At 37.8% G+C, this 20,777-nt stretch overlaps 1 protein-coding gene across 3 annotated transcripts; it reads right to left on the reverse strand.

The window, feature by feature from the left end:
* Window positions 1–85: 85 nt before the first annotated feature.
* Window positions 86–20,225, reverse strand: LOC101172029 (WD repeat-containing protein 49). Of its 3 annotated transcripts, none has more exons than XM_023949091.1 (17): window positions 18,930–20,225; window positions 17,695–17,920; window positions 17,347–17,493; window positions 16,294–16,416; window positions 16,057–16,216; window positions 15,935–15,981; window positions 15,693–15,830; window positions 15,388–15,576; window positions 13,886–14,077; window positions 13,340–13,807; window positions 13,116–13,265; window positions 11,368–11,546; window positions 10,405–10,544; window positions 8,507–8,655; window positions 8,210–8,421; window positions 577–636; window positions 86–290 (listed from the first exon to the last, which is right to left on the reverse strand). In XM_023949091.1, exons 1-17 carry the CDS (start codon window positions 18,992–18,994, stop codon window positions 167–169), a joined length of 2,769 nt encoding a protein of 922 aa, XP_023804859.1. In that variant the 5' UTR covers window positions 18,995–20,225; the 3' UTR covers window positions 86–166. The 3 variants fall into 3 exon arrangements, with proteins under 3 accessions (XP_023804859.1, XP_023804857.1, XP_023804860.1); XM_023949089.1 differs by having other exon boundaries at window positions 18,924–20,225; XM_023949092.1 differs by lacking the exons at window positions 86–290; window positions 577–636 and having other exon boundaries at window positions 4,328–8,421; window positions 18,924–20,225.
* Between the last annotated feature and the right edge of the window lie 552 nt (window positions 20,226–20,777).

Here is a 20,777-nt window from a genome sequence, read left to right on the forward strand (position 1 = left end):
TCATCTTCTCATCCTTCCTCCTTTCTGGAATCTTTCACTTCTTCAGCTCTTTAAATCTATTTTTCCCCTCGCCTTCCCTCTCTTCACCATACTTCACATCAGCCAAGCTTCAAACTTTTGTCTTCTTTTGCTTTCCCCTCATTCTCTCTTTTCCCTTTCGCCTTACTTACTTTTCACCACTGATCTCCAGTCTGTCTAGCTTCAGGCAGAAATTCCCAGCTGCACTTTCCTTCCCTCTGCAGTTGCCGTCCTCACAAATCCCTCGCTTTTTCTCCCCCTGACGCGCTGATCTACAGAGAAGCACAGAAAAGCAGTGCTAAAAAAAAGAGAAAAAAGGTCTTGCTCAACTTTAAATGAGGAAACACAGTAAAAATAACACCGCCCAGTGATCACACGCCAGCATTTCTGTAGTCTGCCACCTGATTCCTGTAAAAACACATGCATCGGCTAAAAACGTTTTTAACAGCTTCACGGAGAGGCAGCGGAGTTCTCACGGGGCAATTTTATTGCATTGCTGTTATTGTGGTATTTTGGAACATCTGTCATCTGGATGTGCTTGTATGTGTGTGGACTTACGCGTCTGGAAGCAGCTCTCCGGGGTCTTTTATTTTCTCCACAGGAAAAGGTCGAGAGAATCTGCTGTTGATGAGGGATACAAGTGAAAGGAAGACTGAATATGAATCATGTCAGCATTTATTTATAATAAACATGGTCTCAAGATCAAATATGTGTTTCTCATTACGAGTTTACTTTCCCAAACCTTGTTTCAATTAGCATCTTTTCTTCTACGTACCCCCAATGCCAGGAAATCTCTGACTATGATTGGCCGGCGGGGCTAAAAAAGCACAGATAATTACATTTTTTAAAGCACTGATCTAGTTAAAATCATGTTTGCTGTCCAGTTGGAAGAGCTGTGTCTTATTATCATACCAAGCAGTGGATGCAGTTTATTTCTTTTAGCTGGATTAAACCATTTCTATGAACATTTCACTTGTTTTCACTTCTTCACAAAATGCAGATTTACAGTGGTGTGAGAAAGTTTGGGCACCCCTGCAAAATTGCTCTTGGCCACCTTAAATACCTCTTCTTATGATTGGCTTCACATGTGTATGTAGGTCAAGGGCCAATAAGCTTGTAAAACAAATTTAGTGTTCCAATAATTATTGCTAAAGGTAGTCAAATCCATAAAACAACCGGGGTGCCCAAATTTACGCACATGCCTATTTTTGTTTAAGTAATCATTGTTTCTTATTATAGTTTCTTTAAATCCAATAAACTTCATTTCACTTCTTAAATATCACTGTGTTCATCTGCTATATGATGTATTTAACTGAAATTGATGATCCGAACAACCAATGATTTATGAAGAAAAATCTTGAAAATTATCAGGGGTGTCCAAACTTTCTCACACCACCGTACGAATTAAAGTTGGTCAGTTGAATTTGCCACAAATCGATTTCCTAAATGAGAAAGAAAATTGTGGTTTTGGTATTTTTGACATGTTCTTATGTCCTCTTTTTCACAATGGAGGACAAATAAAAAGAAATTTGGGTTTAAAATGGCCTTTTTGAGGATTTTTTATTCAAATAATCATGAATCAGGAGCAGATGAAAAAATGCTGTTTAGAAAAGGGCTCACTGGTCTCATCAGCCTTAAATTTGCATGTGTTTAATTAGCAGTTGTCAAAAAAAGTGTAACTCTGTGAATGAGGAAACTAAAAAATTCATTACCCAGGACTTAGATTTTTTTTTTTTTTTTACTAATTTAAATCCAACTGGGTTGATTTCAAGCTCCACATTCTCTTCTGTAAATTTAAGCTAATCAGCAAGTACAAAATGTTCCTACCTAAACAGCTTTTAATAAATGAGCTCTTAAGCTGTTTTTGGTTTTTTCCCCACAGGTGAGCGGACCAAACTAAACTAAACTCATTTTACTGTATTTATAACTTTTGTTGAGTAAACTCCATGCATAAGTCCCAACCATGGCCTGTATCTGAGAACTGGACCGAGTAAGTGTGACATCACCCATAGAAAAGGGTTTAATTCCAGCTCCAAATGAATTAAAGTCAATTTAGACGCCCATTTCTTATGATATGGACGTCATGTTGGAGCCAGCCGTTGCCGGTAAGCAGTGATTGGTCCTAATCGGTCTGAGTCATCATTTTAATGGCAACCACTCTTGCCAATCAGGAGTGAGCTTGTTGGGAGTCCACACCCCTACCACTTGAAAGGCAGCTCGTGCAAATCTGTCAATCAAATGTTTTAAATATTAGACATTTCTCTGTAGAAGTCTGTGGAATTTCGGCCTTTTTGAGCCAGCGGGCACTTCCTGTTTGGAACGCCAGGAGGGAGGGGTCACTCAGTCCAGTTCTCATATGCAGTCAATGGTCCTAACTAAAAACAATAAGCTGCATAAATGACAGGAAATGATGGATTGAGCTAGGAAAGTGAGTACCAAACACAAGAGAACGGGTGGGGCATCACTCATGCTAGTTAAGAGAAGCAAAAAAAAAGGTATATGTGAGGTTTTTTTTTCAACCAACATAAAAATAAATGCTGAAAATGTAGTATTCATGATTAAGAATGGATAACCCAAAAACTGAACGTCACAGCCTCTGCAGATACAGAGCCTCTGATTTGTTTACACACAAGGCAGATGACTAAGATCTGTGAACATTTTCTTCTTTTTCAAAGACCGCAGTTACAACGCAAAATGATGAGCTATTGTCTGAAAGTAAATATCTGCACAAAGTACGGTTGGGTCAGGAAAACAAGTTACCACATCACTCCCATTTTTAGTTTCTGCTGATTCTGCAGAAACCCTGGGAAAAGTGCTTTCACAAGATCTGCAGAGTGAGGGTGTTTTTTCTATTGTATTTAATTTTAAACTCTTTGTATTAATGAGTCAGCTTAACAGAGTTCAGACAATTGGGTTCGTTAGTGAAGCATCAGTGGTTTCTTGGGGAAAGAAAGCCCTTTCCACTTGTCATGGTTGATTCTGCTCATATTTATCCACCGAGAACTCGAGACATAAACACTGATTGTGCCGCTTCCCACACAGAACTCTCAAACCAACACTTAAAGCGATCCAGGCTGAGAAGTTTTAAAATCAATTATACATAGACAAACTAAAGTAGGACACAAGTGGGAGTGCTGCTGAGAAACCTGTGTGGTTCAGTTGGGTTGTGATGATCAGAGCAGGTTGCTTTTTGTTGGGATGACTGGAGGAGGCTAATGTTTGTGTTTCTGTCAAAAATAAACCTCCAGAGGATTAATTTAGACAATATCTCATGGTGAAGGAAAAGCAGTGAAATAGAATGAGTGGATTCTCACAAGTCAGACACTAGTCCAATGTCAAACGTAAGAGTCAAGCTTCAAAGTGTAAATTAGCATTTAGAAGCTCATTTACACCATTCAAAAAAACTTGGTGGAAATCGTACGGTGCTTGTTTCAATTCACAGATTTTGGGTATAGGAAGGTAATTGTACTGTGGTCGTAAACACCTCATTTTGTCCACATAATGGTCTCACTTTGTGGCTCACTTATTGGGGCAAAAACCAAAAAAATCTAAAAGAAAACCCTTGTCAGTGTGGCATCAATTTAAACATTCTGTCGGTATAAAAAGCATATATTGTTTGTAATCGAATCAAAACAAAGTAATGAACAACATCACATAACCTACAAGCAGCGCCACTTGGCAATAGCGAGCCTTTGGACTGGTAGTAGGCAGTCAGATGTTGCAGCTGAACTTGCATCAAGACAGAGAACTACTGTCAGAGTTTGTGACAGACCACAACCATGAGCAGTACCTAAGGACCTCTGTACTCAGACATGGTTTAGAAAACGCCAAACAGTTGCATTCCCGTTTACTAGATGTGAGGTCCCGTCTGGGACCAGCTGAAGCAGAGATTGGATGACTGGACCCCCAAGTGACCTGGCAGAACTGCGCGTAGCACTTGAGGAAGGGTGGAACGCCTCAGAACAACATAACATGAGGTTGGCGAGGAGCATGAGACAAGCTGTCATTGCTGCAAACGGTGGAAATACCCAATATGCACGTGGTCGATGTTTGTTTTTGGGGCCATCTTTATTATTGGCTTAACTTTAGGGATAATAAACATCAAATTAGTAATATCAAAGGGAAATTTCAATATTTCATTAAAATTCAGACAAAATAGTTGTAAATAATAACAAACAGTAGCAGGACAATGAGAGAAGACAGCGCTGCAGTTGATAGTCACATACTGAAGGTAAAACTGAAGAGAAATTCATTCACAAGTGCTGAAGATACAAACAAGTTTGAATGAAAAATGAATGAGAGACAGCAGTAAAGGTAGAAACTTGTTCCCATTTATTTAACACCAAAGGAGATTCTCTTTTGCTTTTCTGTATTAAAAAAACGCACATTTATTTATTTTTACTGATTTCTGAAAGGATGTACAACTTTCTTGAAAGAAAAAATACATTTCTTAGTTTTTCTAAAATGTAAAGATGACAAATGAAATCATTGTTAGTTGACAGCTCTATATTTGACAAGTTTTATGTTTTTCCTTAAATGTGTTTCTTGCTCAGCACTCTGGTGTTTGTCAAACTTTAGTTAGTAAGCTTATTATTATAATCATTTGACTTTCTGGACCAGTGTCACCATGTTTAACATTAGTATTGTCATATTCAATAGTGTTTTTAAACTTATTTTCTAACAAAACTTCTAATTTTTATCTATTTTTTGTTTGTTTGTTTGGACTCACCAGCAAAGCATACCTTCTTTTGGAGACCTCTAGGTTATAATTAGTCTTAAATATATCCATAAATCAGCATAACTCCCAAGAATTTAAACTGTATTTATAATGGAAGAAATTAACTGAGCAGAAGAGCATAGTTTCCATGGATTGAAACACACCTTTATTAAATGAAATGAACCTCATAATCTTCATTCCTCTTCTTTGTTTTGAAGATCACAAACCTTAGCAGTGTTGATGCACTTTCACTTGGTTGTCATGGCAGCCATAAACAAGGAACACAAAGCACTTTATGTTTTCTCCTCTTGTATAGTTTGATCGCGGCACTCCGCGACTTCTTGAAGCACAGTTGTTGTTTTCCTTAAAGTTTCCGCATCTTTCCTTGACTTCATGACATTTTCCACTGCAGTCAAGTGTTTGAACTAAAACTTGACAGACATTTTCATGTTTATTTTTAACCTCACCCATGAACATTTGAGTGAGAGCAAGGCTTGTTACACTGTTGGTTTGATAAAGTAACATCCAAGTATTCCTTTTGGCCTCAGAGAAACAAAAGAAAACTGCAGTTAATCCTTTCAAATGACAAATATCGGAAATAGACACAATTTTTGAATTATTTATAATCAAATCCAAACACAGATTTAGCTATATACTGTATTCTTTCACATTACAGACTCACTTTATTACCAATATTTTGTCTGAGCTAGTAAACCATTACCGGCTAATAAAAATAAATATATATTACACATTGAAATTATTTAAAAAGTAAGCACAGAAAGTTCTAAAACTAAATGAAACATAAACTAAAAGATAATTTAGGGGAAACACTATGTAGAAAATGTGTCAACTTCTCATCAAACCTTGATTCTGAAGTGGAAACCCATCGTCACAGAGTAACACATACAGACAGACGTTTTCTAACTCGGGTCGGAACGAAACCAGGAAGGCAGGAAAACAAAGTTCATGTTGTCTATTTTTAAACAGAAACTCACTTTTCTTCCCAGACAGTGAAAGCTGAACTCTATTAGTTTGTGATACCACACCCAGACAAATCTGGAAAATGAACACAGCCACTGAGGAAAACCAAAAAAAGCTAGTAACACTTTTTACAGAGAGCTTTGTAGAAAACATTGTTAAAGTGTTCTCTGAGAGCTCATATTTTAACATTAGCGTTTTATGAAGCAGGTTAAATAATCATTCCGCAGCCAAGTTATCTTTTTCTTTGTTTCATGTTCATCACGTCACATGCTGGTGTTAATCCCATACATTTTGAGTAAAGATGAATAATTTTGAGGTTAAGATCAAATAAAATTCTATATTTTTTGTGTGTTCTATCAAAATCGATCACTTAAGTTGGTTAAAATACTGACTTTAACACCTTTTTTCTGTTCTGATCTTTGACAAAACGGACACATCTGAGTAGTTTACTGTCTGAACTCATTTTAAACTATGAGAAATATAAACTATTAGATTCAACAATTAATGAAGACTTTTCTTTATAAACTCAGATATGCTGTCTTCTGGAACAAATTAATCAGATTTCTCCATAATGATGAATGAATGCTTAAGCGGAATGAAGGAGGACAAAATCTGGATAATTGTGAACTCCCTGTAAGCGAATATAAAAACAAAATACATTTTTTTTGACAAACACTTAATAATGATAATATAAATAGAGTTTAACTTTGTTAATGTTGGTCCCTTTAAAAATCTTGCAGCGTCTTATAGGCATAACATGTTTCAGAGTGGAGCTCCAAACATTTGCGGAGGAGAATGTGAGGAATGCTCCGACTTCCCTCATTGAGATACACAGAAACTCTCATAATTGACCTAGATTGTTCAACACTGACATTTTAAATAGCTGTTTTGCAATCAAAAATGAAAAAATAGCAGTAGAAACATGTGGTCATAGAAGCGGAGTTGTGTTGTGAGAGATTATTGGAATTAATAAAAATCCATACCCTGAAAGTAGACAGGTTTGAGGGTTATACTTGCTTCCATGTATGCTAACCCTGCTTCAGTAAATAATATAAACCTCTGTTTCAACATGTGCATGATTAACAACACACATTTACAGTGTCAGACACGCCTGCAAAGGGATTTGTAAATGGAGACACAGCTGACATCTTCATTGTTCTGTGGTGCAAAACGCTTAACAGTTAGTTGTTGGCAGTTCCCATGTGGAAATTGTTAGGACTAAATTGAGTTGTTTACATTTATATTAAGTCTCCAGACATGTTAGCAACTTTGTGGGACTTATTCGACAGATCCAACACAGAAACTGTTGGCTCGTGCAATCTGGAGCCATGTCTGCAGCAGAAGGAGACGGGGGGAAAAAGGAAATATGTCAATAAAGTAAATCAATTTGGGACTGTTTTTAAGGTCTGGCCAAAAAAGGTTTTTATGATATCAGTTTCACTAAGAAAACAGGTCAGAGCCTCCAAATGAAAAAGGTTGCCGTGAAATTTTCAGACTGAAAACACAGAGGTTCTCTATGTGAGCCATTTTGGCGAGTCAAAATATGCATTTTAGAAAGGTCGCAATAGTCTGGATCATTCAAGCAAAATATTTAAGTAGATGAAGGCTTTAAAACTGTTTAAAGCTGCTGAAGATTAAACTTGGAGGCACAATGGTAAAAAATACATTCCTTACAATTTTCCATGATTTGCTAAATTATTTCCTTTTTTGAATGGGTCTCCTACACACACCTTTGTTGTTTGTCAGCATAAATAAGTTCAAAGTTATAAAAAAAATGAAGCAAAACATTTGTGCAGTATGTTTAAAAAAAAGACAACATTTTTGCCAAGAAACGGGATTCTGGAGAAAGAAGGTCATTAGGATAAGAATTATTGTATCATCATTTGGGTTGTGAATCATTGTGCTACTTGTGCAGTTTTTTGTTTTGTTTTGTTATTTGCATTGAATTCAAATGGAAACCATTCATACGTCAGTACTAAATCAGAGTCCCTGATTGGTCAAAGTCTAACCAGGTTCAATTGTTTAATGATGCGCGTTTATTACGTGGAGCCCGAAACTGGACTGAACTTTTGTTCAGTCTTTTGTAGCGACAGATGATCATGAGAATTTTGGACATGGAAGCCCAAAAATGCATATTCACATGCGATTACATAGACTTTAAATTGAAACTGGTGTTTGAACGTGCATTGCTGAGGCCGATTTGAACGTAGCATCACTGTTTCATTGTTGAAAAGTGACAATTTGAACCCTATTTTACAATTCTACTACTTTTATTTATTTATTTATATATTCCTAAACCAGTATTTCTGTTTGAGTGATCAAATAACCATTTTAGTGAATGATTTTAAATGATCAAAAGGTAATGTTAATCTTAGTTCCAAAAGACCATGCGTTGAATGTTTTATCTTCTTTATTCCCTTAGCTTTGTCTTTTATGCTATTGTTCATGTTGAACTGGTAACATTTCCTTCAATGTTGTAGCATCCTGCTTCACCTGAGATAGGTAGTTGAATCTGCGATATTCCGGATCACCTTCTGCCCAAAATGACCCACATGCTTGCCGCCTGTTGTCCAGAGTCCAGCAGAACCATCGTCTGATGCTGCGAGGATGAGCAGCATGTCCGCCACCTCCAGAACCTCAACATGTCTCAGTGGCATTTTGTAAGCCGTCCATCTTTGAAGCAGAGGCGGTTTCTCTGAAAACGGCTGCACGGATGAGAAACGATCACTTACTTTGGGACAAACTGTAAAGCACACACCTTCAGTTTCATTGGTATTGACTACAGCTCACCTCATGTTGGAGTTCCAGAGCATAGGAAGAAATGTCCCAGATCTGGAGGCAGCCCGTTGTGTCACCTGAGACCAGGATGCTGTTTTTATTCTGATCTGAGCTCAGACTAAGCACACGCTGGCCTAGTTGCTCCGGAACATAGAATTTTCCTGAGATGGGGGGGGACAATGTTATCATGCAGCCATGGATCAGGAAACAACAAAAAAACCCTTTTTAGGTCCTGGACTGCAAGAAACGTTGAACAAGATTTGCCCTCACCACATACTCAAAATCTCACCAAGATGTGCACAGACCTAGTACCCGGTAAAAATTAATTTTTGATATAGTGACCCCCCCCCCCCCCCCCCAAAAAAAAGCACATCACAACGGGATAAACCATTAAAATGGAGCCAAAATCTCTTATGGGGCTCAAAAGAATATTTCAAATTCCACTAACAAAACCACAACACTTATGTCTGGGATACTGACAGGAAGTTTTAAAATTATTATGGGATGGCCACAGGACCCACAGCTCGGCAACCATTTTGTTTTTCACATTTTAGCACACCTGTGGCCTCGGGAAGAGGCTGACGTATTAAATTAAAATGAAAAATCCCCCTTTAGTACCAGCTCCAGATTTAAACTCCTCGTAGGGATTTTGATCTATCACCTCATAACTCCTCGAGCATCATTGGGAAACTATTCGAGCAAAAAGTGTTGGTTTTAAAGCTGGCAGATTGTGCAAAAGTGGCGTTCCCCTATTGCTCCCATATTTTTTACTGGAAAACTGTGAAACTTTAATACATGAATCCTTGGCTCAAGCTAAACAAAATGATACCACATAGTACTTGAATGTATTAGGATTGTGGGCATGGTTAATAAAAAAATCTTCCCTTGCCAAGAAAATTCCAAAATTTACTTTTGCTGATTGTTCTAAAAATGTCACAGATATGTTTGTCACCCAAAAAATTAAATGGTTGCTATAAAGATAAAACAAAAAAGCCAACATTTATTGAAAAAAAAACTTTTTTTAATGAATTTGTCGCATGCAGCTCTGACCAGGGTGGCAGGGGCAGAAGGGGATAGTGAGGGAGGTGTAGCGACCGCGCACCCAGTGAAGACGGGTCGAAAGGGGGCGGCTTTGGGAGCGGTTTTTGCCCACGATTCATGCAATGCTTTAAATTCTATGTGTTCATAACTTGCTTAGCAAAAATTATTTCAAATCTTACACAGATGTCAGGAAAGTAAAATAAAGCAAGAAACACTGCAAGAGTTTTGAAAACACTTGATATACAAGTTTATTTTAGGAGTAATTTAATCTTGGATTTGATGGGAAAGTTTTCCCTTTTGTGACCTTCCTCCAATGGTCCTTCAAGGAGCTTCTAGTATTTTCAGATTGGCTTCAAATTCAGGACTGGGTTTGAGTTACTTATTTAAACTTTGGCTTTTGATCTAATTTAACTCAAAAACACTATTTTATGCTTTGCATTAACTGAATTGTAGTAGCTTTTAGGAGCAGAAGGATTTTTTGAAATGTAAAACTGTGGGGTGAACCCTTAAAATAACCCCAGACGAGCCCCCACTCCAAAGGATCTTTGTCTTGTCTGCATGAATTCTCAGAGACCCACAGATGCAGAGTTGCAACGGTTCACTTGCACTCGTACAAACAAACCCAAGCAGGCCCGTACACATACGCATTGGTCACAGGACTTGAATCCCACACCACTAAACACAGATGGGATCTGGAAAGAGACATAGTTGTGGCTTGCCAAGAATGGGACCGGCGGGAGGCCAATTCGACAGTTCAGCTCGACTGTCAGAGCTTGTGCTGCGTGTTAATCCATCTTTAAGTTGTAGCAACTGACAGATGTTTATCAGCTGGTCGTTGCTTGACTGCTGCACCCTTTTTCTCTGCTCACCATAAACATGATGTTCTCCAGTGATGTTCCGGAAACACACACAGCCAGCTTGAGAGGACACCAGGACAACTTGAGTTTTGGACTCCTCATTTCTAGCTTGAGGCTGGAGAAAGAGGAGGCTGTCCACAAGCTCTTTTTCTCTGCATGCACACAAGAAATCAAGCAAAAACAGGTCGTTATGCCCAATGTGGTTCATTTACTTGGCTTTGCTTTTTTTGCTTTTGGTGATGATTTTATTGTAGGTTCATCTCCTACACTGTGGATACTTATTATATGCAGATTCAGTTTCATAGTCAATGTTCACTAATTCGTAGACCTGCTTTTAAAACAATTTCCAATAAAGAACCACTCTAACCATCTTTTGATCTAGTTCTTAAAACATTCCCAGTGGTATTTAAATTGTGATTATGTGGGTTTTAGCCCAACAAAAAGTGTAGTTTTCTAGGACATATTTTCTGCAGGAGTTAATTAAAAATTCACCTCTAAGGTGTGGGTGGGACCATTGGTGCAGAGAAACCCCACCCCACTTCCTGAAATGCTTAAAAATGCTATTTTAAGCTTAAATTTCTGTATAAATATCCTCAACCATCAGAAAAATGCCACAAGACCACCAAAAACACTATTTTTATTAGAGTGGATCTGTAAGTAAATACAAAAAAAAAAAAAAATAAAAAATAAAAACTATGTTTTTGTCATATCCTACTTACTACCAGCAATGATTTTGACTGGAGGATGTCATTAAAATATGCAGAATTTCTTTCAGAAACCAAAGTTTGGACATTTAATCTTATTCAGAATTTTAGGTATTTGAAAAAAACTAACTTGATTTTCTAAAATAAAATACAAAATAGATCTATTTTTTATGTTACATTTTTAATTGTGAAATACTTAAATAAAACAGCTGAACTATGAATAATCCATGGAAACCTGATGACCGACATACAAATAAAAGCCTCATCTTACTGTGTTTCATTGTGTAGTTGGAGCAAAGGCTTTTGTGTGTCTATTCTCCATATTATTATATCTCCATCGTGATTTGCAGTGGCAACAACTCCCAGAGAAGCACACAGGCCCATGGTCACGATGTTGGACTTGGAAACCTCGCTGGACTCCCAGGAGATCTTTATGTTCACTTCAGAGTCCTACAAAGCTCAGTACAGACAGAAATGAAGATTGTATCATGTTGAGAGGATTCTTCTGTGCCAGTTTTTTTTATGCTAGTTTTAGACGTTTTCTGTCACAAGTAAAGTCCCAAAATGAAAAAAAAAACCTTTATGCTGCTTGCTGTCAGCTAACATGAGCTCAAAGGCTGCATGAACTTTTCTCTCCATGCCTGGGGTGGGTAAGCCCCTTTATATGCACTCTAAAGCTGGAGTACTCTTAGTGAGAGCTGTGAGCTCTGTTCCTGCAGACTGAATCAATGTCTTCTTGTTGGTATTTTCAGTGTTTTTTATGATAAAGTCTTTATGCAGAGACTATTAAGAAAAATAAGGATTTGTTGATAATCCAGTTCTTCCTCAAAAATCATCACTGGTGATCACTGATCATATGAGTACCACACTTGATGCTGCAGGATCATGCAGTTGAAGACCAAGGTCTGTTAGACCACTGAGAACCGATAAGTGAGCCGAACAAAGTCAAGAAGTAAAGAAATCAAAAGGGTTGGAGGAAACTTTGGAACAAGACATTGGATTATTTGCTTAAGAAATAATATTGGACTAAGAAACAAGGTCAGGATCCTCCCGGCATAACATTCAGCACCAATAAAGTGGTTAATATCTGAAACTATTCCACAACCTGTTAAGCTTTCTAAGGTTAAGTGTTTACTTACTCTTCAAATGCCTTTTTTTCCATCAACCAAAGCTTTTATGTCCATTATGTCATTTTGGCAACTGAAGTTTTTTTGTGTTACTAAATAAAATTTTTATTTTGGATGTACCCTTTAAAAACAATCTTTTATTTTTCATGCAAACGCATTGACTTTTAAAGAAATCCCTTCATTATTTTCTTTTCATGTTGGATAGCTTGCCTAATTCTATATATGACTTTATTTAAAAATCATAATCAATAAAAGACAAATAATTACCAGCTTGCAAAGCCGTCACGACCATGCAGTTTTCACGATATAGCCCAATTGTGGAAATAATTTAGAGTAAATAATTTCAATTCAATTAAAAATCTACAGCCAAAAATAACTCGAAGCTTGCAAACAACATTTTATAGATTAAAATATGGCAGAATTTCTCTCCATAATGCAGACTGCAATGCTTTTATTGAAAATGCACATAGCTCACATTGTGGTTGTAATTATATTGCTTTGTATTCTCCATTTTCCTCCCACAGCTCACTTACGTGCATGTTAGGAGAATCTGTTTTTCAAAAACTGTTTTGTGTTTGTTTCTATTAAACCTGGAACGCAGTTCAGTCAGACCTGCCTGACCCTGAAAAAGTCGTTGAGGTATAAAGATCAAATTTACAGAAACAAAAACACCTCAGATTTTAGGAGAAAGCAATTATTGCAATAAAGAGACACATTTCTTGTAATTATTTTAGCATTTCTAGTTAACAATTAAAGAAATAACTTCCAGTGACTCATTTTTCCCCAATACGCCTTAGATTTACTTCTATTCTGCCTGAGATGAAGAAGACATTTCTGCTTTTGTGGTGCTTAATGACTCTTTTCTTGTTTTTTTATCGCTTCAAACGTTTACCGTGGCTTTTGCAATGTCGTACTGAACAATCTGCTGGCTCCATCCCGCTGCAAGCAGCTGGTTGTCATGGAGACAGACCAGGCCGGTGACCTCTGAGTTTGAAAAAGGCTCCAGCTTGAGCAAGTTGTGGCCATTCAGTAAATTCCACACCTGCTTGAGAAAAAGCTTTTCAATTATAGCTTTTTATTGGGGTAAAATGGAATTAATTGGATGCAGTTTTAAACCTTAATGGTGCCGTTGGAAGCCGCAGTGATCAGCTTTCTGTGAGACGAGTCCAGCTCCATGCGGGTGAGCCTTTTCTCTCCATGAGCATGGAAAATGCAAAGACCCATCCTCCCGGTCTGAACGTCCCACAGGCACACTGATGAGTCGCTGTGTCCCGTCACCACCTGTCTCAGGGTGGGGTTGTACAGAGTACAGGAGACAGATCCAGAACTTTCTCCTCCAAATTCCCTTCCCTCAGCTGTCAACCAGCCACCCACTCTGCTTCCTTTTCTAGCCAAACGGAAGCGTGCCAGGTAGTCTTTGCAGCACACAATTAAATGAGGGTACGTCTGCTCAGGAAAAGGGGGGCTCAGCAGCAGGAAAGGAAAAGTGGCGTGCTCGGGGATGCGACTGGGCTGCAAGCACGGAAACTGCAGTGGGATCGTTTTCAGACAGACATGAGTGGAAACATCCCAAACCCTCAGCTCCTAACGAGAGAACAAACGCAGTTTTGATGAAAGTCTGAGACACTTTAGAGCTAAAGCTTTGAATGTTCAAAGACTCACAGAGTCTCTGGAGTAGCTGAAGATCTGCTCAACAGGCTGATAGATTGCAACATCCATCACAGAGGCCTGGTGACCCTGCAGCACAGCTAAAGGACTAAAGGTCACATATCGGCTCCACAGTCGGATTTTTCTGTCCTTACCTCCCGTGACCAACAGCTGCAGAGAGGAACTGTAGTCAAAGCACAATGCTCCCTGCAAATGGAGTAAAAGAGAAGAAAGTTAAGCAATAAGAATGAATTTTTGTTTGAAACAACAGGATTTTAACAGGATTTTCGTTCTGAGCTTGGTGTGGTCATGAAAAAGTCATTGAACAAAACAGGAAGTACCACTGCCCCGTTTAACGATTGCATGCGCCTCATTTTTAATTGGTTGGCGTCTCACACAATAGTGTGGCATCTTCACCGCAAACCGTTTGATCCTTGCAAAGTTTACAACCCTGTTTAAGTTGTTTTAACTTCTCTTTGCTCCACACCTGTCGTTATTCCAAGCCCAACAGTCACTCTTTTGAGAACTTCTAAAAAAACGTTAAACGTGGTGCCAGAATTACACTTGAGTAAAAATCGTTTGGTTTGAACATGTTTTTATATTTCAAGATTAAAAAAGTTTTGTTTGCGCTTATTTTTCTTCTTCAAATGCAAAATAACGTTTTGAGCACAAAAGTTTTACACTGAAAACGGTAAGTTTTGGGCTTGGATTAATGGCACAAACATCCCTTATCTCCAGGTTTTCCTCAAAATTAGCACCATTGAGAATTTTTGTGTCCATTAGATTTTAAAAAACAAGGAAATTGTAATTAAAATACATGCAAATCGTTTTGCTTCAAACTTTATTGAGCTCGGAAGGGCTCAATAAATGTTAAAAAGTTAGACTGGCATTAATTATCATTATTTTAGGAACACAAATTTTGATTGATGTGTTAAAAATGTTAGTTTTAGATTTGATTAGATTTAGGATCAGATTCTCATTTTGCCCAAATTCTGTTCTAAGATGAGTCATTTCCACTTATGACACTAGTTTTCGGTCCCTGTAATCAAATTTAACCTCAGTTAGTTCCTTTAAAAACTTAGAAAATAAAAACTATTTACTTAAAACTAGCAAAAAATACTTCTTATTTGGCTATAGAACATATAGTTTGAAGTTTATCTCACAGTTAACCTTTTTAAGCTTGTTTTTTTTCCTTTTTGAATGCTTGGGTGAAACACCTTACCTAGATTTTGATGTCTCATTATAAGTAACAACTTGCAAGCAATAAAATTCACTTTCTTTTTGCAGGGTTGACTTCTTTAAGAAAATAAAAACTAGTAGGTTCTCAAAAAAGTGCAACAACTCATCTAAAGTCTATATAAATCATTAACTGACTTCAAACTAAAGGTTGCTTTCCAAACTCGTTTTTCCGATCCTTACTATCAGGGTCACTGTGACCCAAAACACCATCATATTATTTCAAACAACTGATAAATGTCCAGAATTTAATTCTGCTATGAGAATATGATGCAAATTACCTGGCTAAATTTCCAAATATATGGCTCCTGCTTCATTGACACCTTCATAAAGACCACAGATGTGGTTTCACTCTCCGATGATGTCATGATGACATTGGCGCCGGGGTCAAACATCACCCTGTTGATTGCTGCTCTGTGGATGTTGGCGATGTGACGACAGGAGACCATGTTGTCGTGATCATCAAGGTCCTTTTGAGATAAGAAAATGGAGGAAAGTGCAGCAGCAGCAGGTCAAAGCTCCTTGAATCTCTGTTTTGTGAGAAGCAATTCAACTGAAATAGCACAACACAAAAGATAGCACCTACTGAGAAAAGTATTCTTTGTGGGCCTCTTTCTGTCTTGGATGCTCTCTTAAAAAGGCCTTTAGATGTGTTCAGAAACCACATCAAGTGAACTCCTCCTTTTTCATCTCCCAGGAGCAGCAGTGGGGGTTGCTCTGGGCGCTTGGAGAGAAAACCTCTTAGATTAAAGGGATGAATTCTTCGCCTTCGAGTCAAACATTAGTTGAACATCAAAAATAAATAAATAAATTAAACAGCAGTCCTACCTGAGAGTCAAACCCAAAACAAACAGCTGTGAGAACACATCGAAACCCTGAAACCCAACAGATTATAATCAATGTTCTTGTTATTTGCCAACGTTTCAGTTTTCACACATTTACCAAACTACCAAAAAGATGGACGTCCTCAAAAATGTCAGTTGGAGAAACTTTGACAAAGTGTGCATCCCTGTGGTCGGTCACTATGGCAACCCTGTGGAGGCCTCTCATGTACGCAGCATCGGTGACCCAGCCTCTGAGCCTGCTTGAGTGTTCTGGATCTCCAGAAACCTGGTGAACAAAGGGGAAATGGGGGGCGTGCTGCATCTGTCTGACGATGTTTGAAGGAATCTCTTCATGAGGCTCACCATGAAGGTTTGGAGGATGCGCAGGCTGCTGCTCCAGACGGTGATGTGACCCCCTTTACTGACAGTGATGTAGCGGAGTGGAGGTTGTTGGGAAATGGAAAGAATACGAACTGTTGGCTCCCGCTGAGAAGAAATGATACAGACAACAGACTGACTGGTTCGACTGGGCAAATACTTGTGTTTTTTTATGAAACACTGTTTATATAAATCCAGGTTAAAGACCCACAACTTCTTTGCTGCATTCAATTATATATACTCAAAAGTTGACATATGTACTGTTACTTTAAAATCCCACTTCGATAATCTCAGATGAAGTGTTCCCAGCGGTCTTTTAATTATGATCATACGGTTTTTAGCCAAAAAAGTAGTTTTCTAGGACATAGTTTCTCCAGAGTGGCTGGAGTCATTATAAATTTGCTTCTGAGTTGTTGGTGAGACTATTGGTGCAGAACAACCTTGCTCCAGGGGCTGGATGGCTCGATTGGCTGTGAGTAGGACTGGCACATGAGAAATCAGGGTTTGTTTCCCAGGTGAGGAGAGGAGGTTCCTCCAGAATGGATTCTAGGGCAAGACCCTTTGCCCTGTTGCCTAACTATGTTGACACGAAGGGGCTACATAGTCACAAGTCTGGGCCCGCCTGTGCCGGTCTCAAGTCCAGATTAAAGACAGGATTGTGTCAGAAGGAGCATCCAGTGTAAAAATGTCTTCCTAACCCCCCTGGGCGAATCAGTGAAATTTACTTTGCTGTGGTGCCCCCTGAAGGGATGTGCCAAAAGGTGAACAAACAATATCAGAGCTATCCAGCCGGACAGTTTTGAGCCAGATGCCAGCTCAAACAAGGACGGCAAAGGTGTACATGGATCTAGCGTTTCAAAGAATGGAGCGGAGGTTGGAGGTTTTCTACATGCTCTTCAAATGCAGTTTTTTTCTCATTTATCATGATAAGAATTAAGAAATACTTAGAAATGCAGCTTCGTTTTTTTTAAATATGTCCTCCATTGTCAGGAAAAAGCCATAAGATGCTCCTCTGTGACTGAAGGGCTCCAGAGTTACCTTGTTCTGGGAGCAGAGTGTGAACTGTGGCTGGGCGTCCAGCAGAGCAGCTGGGGGAGTGGACGCTCGCTGTCTTTCTTTGTACTCTTGAAGTAAATAAGAGCACAGCTGCTGCCATGTTACTTCCCCAGCGTGGCTGATGTCAATCTAAGGAGAAAAATAGAGTTTGGTAGCTTAGAATTCACACCAGCTGACTGGAGGCCGAGATAAACTGGACATTATTATTATTGTTGTGGTTATTAACCACAATAATAATAATAATAATGCATTTTATTTCAAAGCTGATTTATTATGTTGTGTAATAGATTTCTTTTTTCACTTTAAATGGCAAAACTTGATTCTGTGTACCTCACAGAACAATTCTTCTATCCAGGATTCTTCACTACAAGTCACAGAACTCAGTGACTTTTTGAATTCTTCCAGCTTTATTCCAGGCTGTTTGTCTGGACCGCCGCTCCTTCCCTTTGACGTGTTTGTCTGCAGTCCAACTTTTGGAGAATTGAATGCATTCAGTAGTCGCTGCAGCAGCTCGAGGTCGAGTTTCTCTGCAGGACTGGCACCGGAAGCTTGATCACTGCACCGAAATAGGAAAAAAACCTCATGTTAGCAGAAATTAAAGTTAGTCAGACATAAATGTCTCTGAATTCAATTTAACAGCAGATCCTGCCACTTTCTACCACCTTATATATCTTAGTCCGAGCAGTATGTCAGTACAGCACTTGATTGTCATTTTTTTAAAGCAACTTTTGAGTTATAGCTGCATTGAGGAATTGGTGCCACACTAAGCTCTCTGTAGGAATGAAGTCAAAAATCAGAGAATCAGAGAAATTTGACGTTAATGGATAACAGAAGCTGGTTTGTGGCGCCCCAATGTGGAAATACTGCTGAAATCTTTTTAAAAGTTATTGAAAAAAGTTATTGCTTGTGCTATCCTAGGCAGTGCGCTGAACCTTTTTTCTTCAGTGATTTGTGATCTTCACTGGTGTCCATGGATTACATGAAATCTTAGAACCTTTATCCACCTTTGTGATGGTAAGGAGAACACGTCAATGTTAGAGTGGGGTCATCTAAGATAGCACAAGGGATACTAGAAACTGCAGATATCCTTTTTAGCCTATAATAAGAGCTAATAATACTTTTAAAGGCAAATTTAACAAACAAATAGATTAAAAAAAACAGATTTTTTCTGACTATGATATAGTTATAGCTAATCCTAGAGGCAGTACTCTGTCCTGGCTAATACTTATGTATATGTGTGTGTGCTGTTTACTTGGGTATTTATTATTATTAATTACTTTTTCTTTCCACACTGCAGACAAATGGCTCATGCACATAGCAAACATGCTTATATTTATCTTATCTTATCTTATCTTATCTTATCTTATCTTATCTTATCTTATCTTATCTTATCTTATCTTATCTTATCTTATCTTATCTTATCTTATCTTATCTTATCTTATCTTATCTTATCTTATCTTATCTTATCTTATCTTATCTTATCTTATCTTATCTTATCTTATCTTATCTTATCTTATCTGATGCATAAAAATAAAAAAAAGAAGGTTATATAAACTCACGGAAACCTGGTATATTGCTCCTCCGTCTCATAAAGCATCCATAGATCCTTCCAGTTTCTTAAACCAGCCATACTCCTAATCTAAAAGGTCTTCGCTATAAGGTAACTTAAGATAACATCACAAATGATGAAGTGTAATAATATCTAAGTAGATCGAAAAAATACAACATTCTGCTGTCGAGCTCTAAATCCCCAAATCTGCTTGTGCAGAGCTTTTATGTTCCTCCAGTTCTCTTCGTCATGTCAACCTTAAACAAAACCTGTTGTCCACAGACAGGAAAGGAATGTCCTCATTGGCTGATCCTGACGCCATCCATCAGACGTAAAACCAAACAGAGAAAGTCAATAGGACGATGGGGAGCTGAAGGACTCTTAAATATCTGCCGGTCTGCTGGAGGGCAACAGAGTCCCAGACCTGACTGGGTTATTCATTGAAAGAGGCCAAGCATTCATGACCCAAAGGAGATGAGATCAGTAACTTAACATGTTGAGGTCTGTGCCGTGTTCAGAGCTACTCTAACCAAAACCGTAACTGCAGGAAAAAACAAACAGATCCACCTGTTTATTTTTTATGTTTTACAGATTTTTGATCAATATAGAGAAACCAGGAACAGAATATAGTAAGAGAAACGTTTGTTCCATTGTTTTCTGCTGAGTCTTACTGTTGGAAAAGACAATTCAAGCTTGTTTGAGTTAATTTTTGTCCAAAAAAAAGGTGATAAAATCCTTGTTGTTTAAAATGATATGGTCTTCAACGTTCATGACTAAATCTTAGCTCAAGAAATCCAAATTTACTATGAAAGTTTGTCTGTAAACAAACAAAAAAAGAGACCTGTAAGAATGAATCGATAAATGAAGCTACAGTTGCACGCGTTACCCACTAAAGTCAAGGCCAAAACATGTTATAATCTGAATAAATTAAATAAAAAAACTTTAAAATATTCAAGAATTAATTTAGTTTACACAAATTTGACCATAACAAATGAAATGACTGAGTAGAAAAAAAAGTATTATGATAAAAAGAATGAACTTAGACGACAAAGATTTCTACAAGTGACATTTAGGGTCAAATTATGTTTGACCTTCAGTGTATTTAAAATTATGATCAGAAATCATTTCCCTTGAAATTATTATTATAATTCTGCAGTTGTTCCCCCATAAAAATATAAACTTTATGAATGAAGATTTCTTGCAGAAAACGTTTATGCAACATTCAAAACTATAACACAAGACAACAACACACCATTTTTATATTTGGCTTAAAAAAGCAGCCCAGTTGATTTAATTTTTGTGTTCCTAATAGGTGTGTTGAGCACATTTCTTTCAGAGCATATTCGTCTAGCTATTGTTTAAAAAGTAAAGTAATTTTCCGTTACTTTTGTGCTTTTTCTGAGACAATCATGTCTCAGATATTCTATTTAGTGTTCAGCTTTTTTCTAATAAGCAGGTGGACCATATCTTGATTTTATGGACTACACTGACTTAAGCTGAGGGTCAGTCTTGCTTTGCATTCATTTCACTAAAAATGCAGTTTATTGGCTGTAATTTGTAGTAATTATCCAACTGTATCACCCCTTTTGTCACTTCCTGTTGTATGTCCTACTCCTCTCCAGGAATGACAAACTAACTTAAAAGTAAAAGTAAAGTCATGTTGCAAATTACAAATCTGTGACAATAATATCTTAAAGTAAATTATTACTTTTAAATTGCATTAATAAGTAATGTAGGAAGTAACTTGTGGGTTGTTCTTTTGTCTGCTTTACCCACTTCAACCGCTAGAGGGCGCAACGGCAACATTGACGCAAACTTGGTCGATTCTTTCAACTTTTGTAACTTTTTAATTCTTTTCCCTTTT

The sequence above is a fragment of the Oryzias latipes genome, chromosome 19, assembly GCF_002234675.1.
Source record: "Oryzias latipes chromosome 19, ASM223467v1".
NCBI lineage: Eukaryota > Metazoa > Chordata > Actinopteri > Beloniformes > Adrianichthyidae > Oryzias > Oryzias latipes.

What these genes read in the sequence shown, in the direction of transcription:
- LOC101172029 (XM_023949089.1), bottom strand. Translation starts at nt 18,994, where the DNA reads ATGGCTGGTTTAAGAAACTGGAAGGATCTATGGATGCTTTATGAGACG. An exon ending in TAGAAGAATTGTTCTGTGAG is followed by an intron (nt 17,494 to 17,694) that starts GTACACAGAATC and finishes TTTTCTCCTTAG; the next exon opens with ATTGACATCAGCCACGCTGG. An exon ending in CTTCCAACGGCACCATTAAG is followed by an intron (nt 13,266 to 13,339) that starts GTTTAAAACTGC and finishes TTTCTCAAGCAG; the next exon opens with GTGTGGAATTTACTGAATGG.